Raw genomic sequence first — 13,390 nt, 5'->3', positions numbered from 1 at the left:
TTGGCAGACCGAGTCACAGCTGCCATAGAGTCCTCCACAAAGGACATATGCACGGAACTCGCGGCTGTGCGCAATGTCCTCACAGAACTTGTTCAGACCATCAGGGACATGCGTCCAGATGTGCAGGCCGGACCCTCCTCATCAACCAGCTCGGCACAGAGCAGCCCCATCCGCAGATCAGAGCGCAATCTACGAGGCACGGGCAGGGGAGCCCCGGGGGCGAGGGGATTCACATTAGTGGCTTGAAAGTCGAGCAGGCCAACTGCACACCCTGCTGCACAGACACTACCGCACCTTCTTAGGGATTCCAGGGGGGAGGGGGTGTGTTGGGGTGTTCAGGGGGGAGGGGGGAGGGGGTGTGTTGGGGTGTTCAGGGGGGAGGGGGTGGGGGTGTGTTGGGGTGTGCAGGGGGGAGAGGGGGAGGGGGTGTGTCACGACGTTTCATAGTTTAAATACACTTTTTTCTTTCCCAAAATGAAATGTGTGGACATTTTCATTGCATATGTGTGCTTTATTGGTGTACAGTCCACAGTGTGCATGTCCCAGAGACACACAGTGCCCCAAGTGCAGTCTCCATGTGATTCACACCAGCGTGTGTGCTAGAAGCAGTGGTCGATGATACTTTGGCGCATTGCACGCCCCTCCTGTGCGTCGCCTCCTCCATGGGGTGCCGCCCCATCTGCACCCTCCTCATCCTCATCGTCAGGTGGTTGCAGTTCTGCGTCAGGGGGCAGGGGCACATTCCGTCTGACGCACATATTGTGTAGCATGACACATGCCATGACGATCTTTGCCACCTTCTCATGGTGGTACAGGAGTGCCCCACCAGACCTGCTGAGGCTTCGGAACCGTGCCTTCAATAGGCCGAATGTCTGCTCTATGACCACACGAGTACGTGTATGTGCACGGTTGAAGTCCTCCTCGTGCTGGTTCTGCGGGTTCCGGACTGGTGTAAGGAGCCACCTCTTCAGGGGATAGCCTGCATCACCTGTATGTAGGCGAGAATGTATGTGTCAGTCATGTCGTCTGATCAAGAACATGATGTGCCACCATGGCTTGCATCCAACTGTTACTTCGGCTCACTTCTACATGCACTAATTGATTCACACAATGCAACCAGTATATGCTCATGGCTCCCATGGCCTGTTTTGCATGCCATCACCCAATGTATGCAGAGGGGTTGAGTGCATTGCGAGTGCCCATCCTCTGTCTCCGTTCTCTGTGTTGCTCACAGCCAGGTGGAGTATGCATCATCCCCCCCCCCTTTCAGCCAGGTGGAGTATGCATCATCCCCCCCCTTTCAACCAGGTGGAGTATGCATCATCCCCCCCCCCTTCAGCCAGGTGGAGTATGCATCATTCCCCCCCCTTTCAGCCAGGTGGAGTATGCATCATTCCCCCCCCTTTCAGCCAGGTGGAGTATGCATCATCCCCCCCCCTTCAGCCAGGTGGAGTATGCATCATTCCCCCCCCCTTTCAGCCAGGTGGAGTATGCATCACCCCCCCCCTTTCAGCCAGGTGGAGTATGCATCATCCCCCCCCCTTTTCAGCCGGGTGGAGTATGCATCGGTACGTCATTCACCTGCACACTTCCATGACATTGGACTCACCGAGTAGCCAGGATCTTGGGCCTGCATGTCGCTCCATGTAGCGTGGTATTGTGGAGTTCCTCAGGACCATAGAATCATGGGTTGATCCGGGGAATCGGGCACAACAATGTGTGATGATCTTGTTGGAGTCACAGACCATTTGCACGTTGATTGAGTCAAACTGTTTCCGGTTGCGGTACGGTACCTCAATGGCACGTGGAACCACCAATTCCACATGGGTGCAGTCGATGGCACCAATGCAACCGGGTATGCCGGCTAGTGCATGGAAACCCACTTTGGTGTTTGCAGTGTCCTGGGCAGTCCGTGGTAATGAGATGTGGTCGTCTGTGTGCTTGAGGAGGGCATCGAGCACTTGGATGAGTGTTCGTGAGAATAATGGTTGTGAAATGCCATGCAAGTGCCCCACTGTGTGCTGGTAGGTGCCTGTGGCCAGGAAGTGGAGTACAGACGCTACCTTCAGTACTGGGGGATGGCGGTTGGAGTTTCTATCATGCTGACGATGTCGTTGTGTATCATGTCTACGATGACGGTGATGGTGTCCCGGTCCAAACGGTACAGGGTGTGGATCTGCTCAGCAGTGAGGTTGAATGGATAGGCTCTGATGCGTGGGATTGGGGGCTGCCTGTGTGGTGGCACTGGCTGTGCTAGTGGGGCTTGCTGGGCCTGCCTTGCCCTCCTTCTCCTCCTGCGTCTCCTCTGTGCTGCCTGTTGTTGTTGTTGCTGTTGTAGCACATGCATTGCTATCAGGTCCTCCAGCCCCAACATTGCTAGTCGTATTGGTATCATTGTGGAGTGTGACTGGGTGTGGGAAGGGGTGGGGTGTGCTCTTTTTGTACTTCCTGAGTCTGTATTGCCTTCACCTGTGCTGTTTCTGTGCACCTGTGGCAGGTGCATTCACTTTACATGGCCCTTTACGGTTGGTTTGCGATGGCGTAATTAGCACCATGACGGTAAGGTACTTAACGGGCTGGGTGATGGCGTTAGGTGCATGTCCGCTTGGTTCGGCATTTGCGTACCTTTCCGCCATGGCGCTAAGTACGGTGTGGCCGGTCGCGTGCGCGCACCCTTACCGCAGTTAGCGGTAGCGTTAACTACGATGCCGCTAATGGCATCGTAGTTAACGGTCACGGGTCATGATTGGACCTGGCGGAAAACGATGGCGGTAACCATTTACCGCCATCGTTTTTCACTTAGCGCCAGGGTCGTAATGAGGCCCAAAGCTGAATTTGTACTGTGTGGTGAATTTGAATGCCAATTTTTCCATCCAAAACGGTGGCCGTCATGTTTTAATGTTATTAAAAAGTTATTTTACTTGATTGATTCTTTAACATATATCTACTACAGTTTAAGTTATGATACACATTTTACTGTATTTTGTATTTGAAATAAACACAGTACTGTACTAATTACACTTTGGTTTAAAATGTCTCATCTAGTGATTTGTGATGGATTGGTCAAGTGTTTTTGATGTTAGGAGCACCTGATTGGCTGTGCAGTGAGTGATTTCAGTATGATGTGAGTGTTTCTCCAGTCTGCAGTATGTCCTTTTTTCGTGAAGGTAGACATTTGCATTCATACATGAACAACTTCAATAAAAGAAGAGTTTTCAATACATTAGCAAGCGCTGCAATACAAGCTCTGACTGGCAGCCCTTACCGCGTGCTCGCCTCTTTTCTGTGCACTCGTAATCCCAGCAGCGTCAGAGTGCGCTGTCACTTTTCCCCTTCCTTGCTGCCCTGTGTCGCTTTACTATCTGTTACGTTCTGGCTCCGCGCTGAGGCAGAATGTTGAAGGCCTCTGAGGGAGGCCGCAGTGGCGCAGCTCCGGCCGGAGCAAAATGAAACACGCCACACGTTGTTAGAGTTTGTGCCCGGAACTGCTGCCCTTGCGTGAGGCCGGGGCTTTTATTCAGACACCCTGTGTCACTGCGTTGCAGGGCACAGGGCGGATATAAAATTCCTCCTTTATTATAAATAAACATAACAACTAAACACACCCATATGAATATACCAATGCTTGGGAACACAACAAATACCGACACTTTTCACTTTCACAGTTCTCTTGGTGCCAACTACCACACATAGTCCTTGAGCCGAGCTGGCGGCTGAGTGGCGGTTTTTAGTCCATATCTCCCACCCCGGGAGCTGGTCTCCACCGTCTCATCTGATCTCTCACCTTCCACCTCCGGCTCACCCAGGTCCGGTTCACTCCACTGCTCCCACGTTCTGTCACCTGCATCTTCTTCGCCCTGAAGATTGGCAGGCTCGTCGTCGACCAGCAGGGAGACCTCATCTTCTTGGGGACAGACCCCATCAGTCCAAAGGTTGCGCGGCACCACCTTGAACCACGGCGCATTGCGCGTCACCTGACGGTGCCCTCTTTGCATGGTTGTCATGGTCCCTTGCGTCTCCCGGACGGTCCATGTGAGAGTCTCATAGTGGGAGTCCTTCTTGGACTTAGTCGGGTTCCGTAACATGACCACCTGGTCGCCCACCTGGTGGTTGGATGGTTTAGACCTCCTCTGGGCACTCATGTGGGCATTGGCATCTGTACTCCTTCTTTCGGTGCACCCATTGTCGAGCTCGTCCGGTCTTCTGCTGGGGTGATGGGGAATGGACGACTTTATGACGGTGCCGAACATGAGATCAGCTGGGGGGACAGTAGTTGTGCAGTGTGGGGTGACCCTGTAGTTTCTCACGATAGAGGTCGACTTTCCACGGACTGACATTTGCTTTTGATAACCTCAACACTTTATTGATTGTTCTCATGAACCGTTCCACATCCCCATTCGCGTGGGGCCACCCTGGCATGATGTGGTGATACCGGATGTTCAGATCTTGCAGGTAGTGTTTGAACTCCTCCCCTTGGAAGGGTGCGCCATTGTCACTTTTGATCGTGGTAGGTAGTCCATGTGTCCCAAACATCTTCTCGATGGCCGGGATGACCACTTCCGCCACCGTGGATTCGACCACCTCGACTTCAGGGTATCGGGAGTGATCGTCGATGGCCACCAGGAGGTACAGGCCCTCTCGCAGAAGTCAATGCTTATTGCGTCCCACCTGCCAGAGCCTCATTCCGCCGACTGGATAGGTTCTGGATACGGCGGGGCTCCGGTTATCAGGCATGGTAGGCAGGTGTTGACTAGTTTTTCCACTTTTTCGTCTATCCGTGAAAGTCTACTCGGTGTCGAATTCGAGCCTTCGTTCGAGCCATCCCTTGGTGGCCCTCATGGGCGAGGGCCACTATTCGGTCGTGCATGCCTGGCGGGATGACTATGCGATTTCCGCGGGGCAGCAGACCTTGCTCTGTTATCGACAGATCCTGGAGGATGGTGAACATCCCTGTGAGGAACGCCTTTGCTTCTTCCGTCCTGTTGTGCGTGTTTTTCATGATGGACCTCCAGTCACCTGAAATGATGGCATCCTTTACCAAGTCGCAAAAGGGGTCATTGCATGTTTCTTCTGCGATGTCATCAATGCTGACAGCCTTCGGCTTCATGGCCCGCACCACCTGACAGATGTGCTCCTCAGTCTCTTCGGCCACCTAAACCTCCTGTGGTGTCGCCACCCGAGGGTGCCTTGAGAGGAAGTCTGCCGGGTTGCCGCTTCCCGGCTGATACGTCAACTCAAAATTATACTGCTGGAGATGGAGCAGCCATTTAGCTATTATGGCCAGCAGGTGCGAGGAGGTGCCCATGAAGATTGGTAGGAGGGGTTTGTGATCCGTGATCGCTGTGAACCTGCGGCCGTACAGATAGAGGTGGAAATGGCGGCACCCCCACAGTACGGCGATTGCCTCCTTCTCAATGTGAGAGTATTGCTGCTCTGTCGCCGTGAGAGCTTGTGACACATAGGCGATGGGTCTCTTCTCGCCCTCTTTGGTGACCTGCATGAGGATGGCCCCCAGGCCGACAGGGCTGGCATCCACATAAAGTTCAGTCGGAAGCGCTGTGTCGCAGTACGCCATTTTCGTATCCACGGAAAGCGACTCTTTGGTACTTTCTAAGGCTTCCTGGCACTCTTTCCCCCATTCCCACTTCGCTTTGAGCTTGGTAAGTTCTGGTTCCGACAGTGTGGCCAGGTTCCGGATGAATCTCCGACAGTACGTGGCCATCCCCAGGAAGCTGCAGACGTCGGTGGGTGTCATGGGTGGACTCACAGCCTGTATGTCAACAACCTTCTGGGGGTCCGGTGAGATGCCAGTGCTGCTAAACTTGTAGCCAAAGAACGATATCTCTGTCTTGAAAAAAATCACATTTTTCCTTATGGATGGCTAGGCCTGCATCTTCTAATCGGCCCAGAAGCATCTGTAGTCTTCTCGAGTGTTCACCTTTGTCCTGGGCATGGATCTGGATGTCGTCACTCACATTCAGGACACCTGGTATGCCCCGGATGACTTCTTGAATGGTCTGTTGGAAGACTTCGGCCGTCGAAGATATCCCAAAGCTTAGCCGCTTGTACCTTCGCAGACCCAAATGTGTGGAAAATGTGGTTATGTACCGAGAGTCTCGGTGTAGCTTCAGCTGGTGGTATCCTGCTTTCAAGTCAACCTTCGAGAAGACTCTCGATCCCGTGAGGTCAGCCACAATTTCGTCGAGGGTTGGCGTGATGTGGCGCTCCCTCTTGATGGCGGTGTTCGGGAGGCGCATGTCTATGCAAATGTGGACCTTTCCCGGCTGTTTAGGTTTCTTAGTGACCACCATCGGGGACACCCATGGTGTCGGCCCCATCACCTCCTCTATAATGCCAGCTCTTCCAGTGCTTTAAGTTCTATCTCCACCTGTTCGCGCATGTGGAAGTGGGTCCTTCGGTGTTTGACGGCCTTTGGCTGGACCGACTTATCAATATGGAGCTTGATCATCTTTCCTTTCAGACACCCAATCCCGTTTTGTAGGTTGGGATACTGTGCAAGGATATTCTCGACCTCTTGGGCTTCCTTGAATGACGAACTGTACCAGCCCTAGATCCTCAGCTGCATTGCCACACAGAAGGCATTCAATCCCCGCATTCACTACGTATATTTTGGACGGTAGCCTGTTTTCGCCATGGCTGAGGGTGGTGCGGAATCTGCCAACCACCGGTAACGGCTTTCTGCAGCCATATGCAAACAGGAGAGTGTCTGTGTTCTTGAGGGCTGGTCGTGGTTGTAGTGTTTGGAAGGTGCTTGTGGGCATGACGTTCACCGAGGCTCCCGTGTCTATGGTCATCCATATCTGCTGGTTTTGGAGGGTGACCTGGCATTTGCGCCTCCGGAGCCCTTTCTTCTTCGTAGCGTGCCCACTATCCAGGGGTGACACCAGGTAGGCTTTCCTCCCTTTTGTCCGCTGCTCTCTACCGGGGTCCTGTTGAGTCCCTGTGATGTCATCCCCTTCTTCTTCAGTCGACGAGTTAGTCATTTCGACTCGCCTTGTGATTGCCTGCTTCTTTTTCTTTGTTCCACTCTTCTCCTGGGGGTTCTGCGGAGGCGGCAATGGAGCGCCCGATGATCAGCACACCTTGGCATAGTGGTCCTTTCTGCCACATGCCCCACACGTTGTGCCTTGTGCTGGGCAGTTTTGCCACCCATGACGCGATCCACCACACCATCCACACGCCGTGGGTCCCGGGATCCGTTGCTGCCATCTTGCCGGTGAGTAGTTGCCGCCAGATTCATCTCTAGTGGACTGTCTATTGGTGACATGGGCCACCATGGATAACGCAAGGGCAGGTTGTAGTTTTTGCAGAGTCATGCCCATGTTGGCGGCCCTGGCATGTGCCAGTTCCCTTTGACGACCCAGCTCCAGAATGCGTGTTAGGGAGATGCCCCTCTCACCCAACACCATCCTTCTTAGTTTCTCCGATTGGATGCCGTTAATGAGTTGTCTCTGTATTTCTTTGCCGACATCCGTGAACTCACACGACATCGCCAGCTACCCGAGCCAGGTGTGGTAGGCATCCAAGGTCTCCTCTTATGCCTGAAATGTGGTGCAGAATATGAAAGTCTCATAATCAGGGTTGAGTTGCGGGTGAGAATGAGCGGTCAAAGTGTCTTTCGATATTTGGTAAATGTCTTGGCCATCCGCAATGGTTAGCGAGTTGAAGATTTGTAGCACCTTGTCCCCCACATTCAATAATAGGTGCGATCTCATTTTCCTGGTGGAGGTTACGTCTTTGCACTCCATTGCCATCTCAAATTTTTGGAGCCATAGCTGCCACCGGGGCCAACCGAAGATGGATCCGTGAATGGGTCAAATGGCTGAATCATTGTGGAGGAGCTGCTTTGTGGGCGAGCCGGCGGTGACGATATCGACAGAGTCGCCGCAAGTCTAGATGGCGCGCTGGGCCCGGGGGTGGATGTGCCGGTCTCCATGGTGGGGTGTCGTTGTCACTTGACAGTCCCTTTTGAAGCCAACCTACGTTCCAGGTGCCCGCTGCCGTGATTGCACGTGCGCACTGCGTGTGCGGTGGGCTCACACGACCAGGCGCTGTGACAGTGGCCCCTGGATGCCAATGGGTCGTGCGTTGCAGGAGGAATGAGATGGTAGGGCGCCGAGCACGTGTGCTGGGTCCCGTTTCCTTTGTCGCCAGTGTTACATTCTGGCTCCGCGCGGAGGCAGAACGTTGAAAGCCTCTGAGGTAGGCCGCAGTGGCGCAGCTCCGGCCGGAGCGAAATGAAACACGCCACACATTGTTAGAGTCTGTGCTCGGAACTGCCACCCTTGCGCGGGGGCGGGGCTTTTATTCAGGCACCCTGCGTCGCCGCGTTGCGTGGAGCAGGGCGGATATAACACTACCCTGTGCAAAACCCAGCAGACTGAGGCAGGACCCCCAGCAAGGGCTGTCAGAGGGAGAATCAACCTGTGTGTCCCTTGGGAAGGGCCATCCTGGCGGCTCAAAGGGGTTAAATGGAATTCTGAGGCGCTGACATCCCACTTATTTGCTGTGTTAATTGATTCACTAATTCCCATGTGTTCCTTTTAAAGAGAGACAGATGAGAGCAATCCCACAGTGCAGCCACTTGGCAGGGATCTCCTTCATTGAGTGCAGATGTGCCCCTGACTCATTCATTACCATCAGGTCTCCAGGCTACCGAAGGCACAGCCAAAGGATCCAGCAGGCCTGTGCCCTCATTCTCTGAGGCTTTTCTCGCCTGTCTCTTTATTCACCCTCCAGCTGTTCCCCTCCTTGCAACTGTGCCGCAATCGGTTTGTGTGTGTCACTCTTAGTTCCTCTGTGTCACCCTCTTTTCTCTCCCGTTGCCTCTTTCCCATCTCATCGTACTAACTCATCTCTCATCCTGTACATTCTCTTCAATTCTTTCACCCATCTCCTTTTCTCCAAAATCCAATTGCCTATTTCCTTTTCTTTCAGTCCTGCTTATATGCTTCCTCTCTCTCTTTAATGTACCATTTATTCTATATTCTAAATACACATACCTTGCTTTTGCTGGTTCTCCTTCCCTCTCTAACTCTACCTGTCTTACTCTTCTCCTCTGAAACACTGATCTGCTGTATCACACATTCACTCGCTTTGTTGTGTGTTTGTGTCCCTCTCTCCCCTACTTCCCCATTTGTCTGCCTGTCCTTCCATGTGTCGGTTTGCCTCTTTCTGGTGCTGAGCGTAGGTTCTGTCTGTTAAATGATGGAATGCCGAAAAAGGGTGCACAAATACGTCACTTTAGACACGACGGACATTACTGCTCGTCCCTAACCTGGTGGCTGCGTGTTACATATCTGGCAGTTACATTTTCAGTTTACCTGTGTGCTCCAAAGATGATGGAGTTGTGTCTCGTGCATTTTTCAAGAGATTTTGGAAATGTGTTTGAGCAAAGATTATGAAAAAATGCTCAGATTTTTTTTTTTAAAGCACTAGCCCATTCTCTTTATCAAACAGATCAGTCTCATGAAGAGGTTACATTTTTGATCTGCTAATTTCACTGGGGAAAAGTGAGCTGTTCTCTCGATCACTGACCGTTAAAGACTGAGCTGAAGACTGAATGGGGGGGCAATGTTATTGCAGCCCGGTGGGATATGATATGATATGGCATTTGTAACGCGCCTATACACAAGTGTTTCAAGGCGCGGCGAGGCAAGGGGAGGGGGAGGGGAGACAGACAACAATCCTACTAGGCCAGGTGTCATTCAGATCACGCAAGTGCAACAGTAGAGGGGAAGGGAAAAGTGAAGTACAGTTATTAGTAGAATACAAGATAAATAATAGGGCCAGCTGGTGGCAGTGCAAGGTAAGTGCCGGGAGGAGGGCTGTAGGATACAGAGACAGTCGTGTAGTGCTGTGAGGCAGTGTAGGAAGAGTGGCTGGGCCAAGGACCGAGATCGGTGAGCGGCCCAGTTTCAGATTCAGTGCAGGCTCAGTTGTTTTAGCAGGGGAGAGAGGGAGAGAAAGTGGAGGGAAAGAGGAAGGTTTTGAGGTGCTTCCGGAACCGGAGATGGTTCTCCTCAAGTTTCAGGGGGGCAGGGAGGATGTTCCAGAGGGAGGCCCATGCTGCGGAGAGAGATCTACCCCCAACTCGTTGCTTGGAGAAGCGGCTGACCCTGAGGGAGTTGGAGGTGGATGAGCGAAGAGCTCGAGAAGGAAGATATTTAGGAAGAAAGAGTTGAAGGTATTTGGGCCCAAGGCCCCAGAAGGCCTTGTTGACAATACAGAGGATTTTGATCGTAATCCTCGCAGCCACTGGGAGCCAGTGTAGTGATTTCAGTCTTGGAGAGATACAGTCCCTGGGTTTGAGGCTAAGGACAAGTCTCGCAGTCCTGTTCTGGATGAGTTGCAAAGGGTGGAGAGTAGAGGCAGGCAGATTTAGATAGAGGCTGTTACAGTAGTCCAGCTTCGAGAGAACCAGGGCTCTAGAGACAGAGAGCTTCTGGGGGAAGGAGAGGAAAGGAAGGATACCTCTGAGGAGGTGCAGCTGGTAGTGTGACTTCTTAGAAGCATCCGATATGTGAGGAAAGAAAGAGAGTGTGGAGTTGAAGATGACCCCGAGGTTTTTTGCCTTGCAGGTAGGATCAGGAAGAGGGCTAAGGGAGGCAGGCCAGAGAGCTGCAGGGAAGGAGGGAGTGGGTGTGCCGATAAGTAGAATCTCATTCTTACTGGCATTAAGGCAGAGGTCGTTGGCGCTCATCCGTGTCTGTTAAAACAAGAGCACAACCAATTAGCACTTGTATTTCTGCTTTGGGGAATTTTTGATCTCATTCTTCCCATCTCCATCCTTTGGCAAGCAAGACCCTACGTTTTTACAGCAAATTAGAAGAGTTGAGTTTCAGTGGTATGTTGTACACCACCAGAGTAAAACTTTGGGGGTGTAATTTCTGTCAACTCTTCATGGTATAATTAGGTAAATGAAGGTAGCATATGGAAGATGCTGGTTTTTAGGGGTGTACCACCTTCTACAAAGGGAATCCATGAAATTTCTCAGGCCCCTGGTTCGAATGTTTGATCATCCAAATTGTGTAGGTCACATGTGTGTGTGCTAACCAGCACCCCAGATCCCCATACTGCCCCCTGTGACCTTCTGTCTCCTTTCAAAGCACGCTAAGAATAGGGTAAACATTTTAGATTTGCCCCTCTAGCCCCACCCAACCTATACCCTCTATACCCCCTCCCACCTACCTTACCTCCTCTCTACCGCCTCTCATCCTCTCATTTTATTGTTTACCCTCTCACTCGCACCCTTTCTCCCTCAATTTTCTTCTTGCTCATCATCGATGGCACCATCCATCAATGTCTTCCTCCCTTGATCTATTCCCCTTTTCATTCTCTTGCACACCTACACAACCCTTATTGCATCCACCTTTGAAACTTTGCACTCTCCTTGCACCCGGGTGCCTATAAATGCATAATGCAAAGAACAAGAGGAAACACTAAAACTATTGGCATTGCCAATGCTTGTTTTAAGTGTCTTGGGGTATTTTTATTAAAACGTCACATTTCTCTAATTTTCCATTGTAATTTGTGCTACTAGTGAATATAAAGATTATATCATAAGTGATGACTTAAGGGATATCCTCAGTGTGCTCTAGTTTACAGTGATGTCCTGGGTTTCTATAAGTAATGACATAAATAATGGCACATGTGATATCGTAGATTATCATTTGTGATATCACAAGTACACACTAGTTTCCAGTGATGTCATTGATGATGATGATGATGATGATGATGACATAAGGAATGTCATAAGTGATGGTTTATGTAATGCTATCAGAAGCCTCATGTTGTGTGCAACAGGATGGCTAGGAGATCGGGCAGCACAACTTTCAACACTTGACAAATTGCAGTGGTTTATTGGTGTCAAACTCACTTCAAATAAAGTGTTTTCACTGAGTTTCATGGGTTTTGGTTGTGTTGAACTGTTTCAATGTAACTGTCTCTCAACTATCTTAGCACTCTGTAGGGTCTTGTCGGCCTCCCGGTAATGAAAGGGTGCATGACACTTTCCATACAGCTATGGACTGGTTAGAGGAAAGGAATCCATGTTCAACTACTCCATAGTTAACAAACAAATGTTTAGACTTCCTGCAGTAGCTTGTTATTTCCAAATAATATGTCAAGGCTGTCGCAACATCTAGGGTACACACAGCACTGTCTGAGAGTGGTAGGACTTGGAAAGAAAGATGGTAAGGAAATGGTCTGATTCCTATGGAAATCTGACACAAGGCAAAAATGAAGGATGAGTCATTGGTGACATCTTTTTACTGTGAAATACAATGTCAGGCTCAGGGATTACAGGAGTGATGAGTAAATCCTCTAAGTTAACATTGAGCCTTTTTTTTTAAATCAAACACATTGTTATCCAGACACTAAACACAAAGTCTGACAGTGTATATCATAGACTAGCCTGGCTACCTGGCGTTGCCAGTGTCCTGATCGAGAAGTTTCTCATGTCCCCTGTAGAAAGTTGCTCTTGTCCTCTGTTCGGCAAGTCGTGCTGCTGTTTGTTGGGGTGTTTCAGAGGCTATACATCCGATGGAGCTTTTCCAAGTGATGTTCAGTTTTTTTGCTGCATGTTTCAGTCACTCAATGGCTTCAGCACATTTGAGAAAATGTCCAAGAAAGATTGATTGTGCTAACTTCTCGTGAATGAACTTAAATAAACTGTAACCTTGCCATTTCCCATATTTCGAGTGGTGTGATAAAAAAGTGTAATTTCTTTTTATTCCCTTTAAAAATGCTTTAATAAACACCTTCAAACTGTATACAGTAGTAATATATTTCAAAGGAATACCCAACACGTAGAACATTTTGCTTCAGACACTTTTCAAAATGTTGCCTCCTTCTAGTACCTACTGTGGTGAATCGGGGTGAGCATAATTAAATGCGGGTGTCTACGGAGTGAATGTTATGCATCCAAACCTAGACTACAATCTTGCCCCAGACAAATGAGGAATCCATGCAAAATTTGGAAGCAGTTGGTTCAACGGTGTGGATTTGTATAGCTGGAAAAACATACACACACGCATACATACATTCAGCGTTATATATAAAGATTTTATGTTACCTGATATTTTGTTGGGATGCTGCTCATGTTGTTTAAATTTCCATCTGCTGAACTTCTAATGCTTGAGTGCTTACTTTGGCCAAGCTGTGAAAACAAACCATGCATATATTTGCTAAACAACAAATCTCAAAATATGGTTTGCATTTGATGATACAGTTCACCATGTATGTCCTTTGCAATCGTTTGGATTCCCTTGCAAGTGATTTGCCTTCACAATTAATGTATTACCAGCAACACTAAGTGAATTTGGACATAGGTGCAATACAGACGATAAAACATAGGAAACCTCAGATT

The 13,390-nt window shown here is 50.1% G+C and overlaps 1 protein-coding gene across 1 annotated transcript in view; it reads right to left on the bottom strand.

The window, feature by feature from the left end:
- TRPC6 (transient receptor potential cation channel subfamily C member 6) overlaps positions 1-13,390 on the bottom strand; it is a 1,461,060-nt gene that overhangs the window by 205,929 nt on the left and 1,241,741 nt on the right. Inside the window, exon 10 of the mRNA XM_069639093.1 lies at positions 13,097-13,180. Coding sequence (XP_069495194.1) covers positions 13,097-13,180 — 84 coding nt within the window. The remainder of the gene's footprint in view (positions 1-13,096; positions 13,181-13,390) is intronic.

This window comes from Ambystoma mexicanum, chromosome 7q (genome assembly GCF_040938575.1).
Source record: "Ambystoma mexicanum isolate Mex_15411 chromosome 7q, UKY_AmexF1_1, whole genome shotgun sequence".
In the NCBI taxonomy this organism is placed as follows: Eukaryota; Metazoa; Chordata; class Amphibia; order Caudata; family Ambystomatidae; genus Ambystoma; species Ambystoma mexicanum.
Note: the sequence above shows the minus strand (reverse complement) of the source record. Positions and strands in the feature narration are given on the sequence as shown.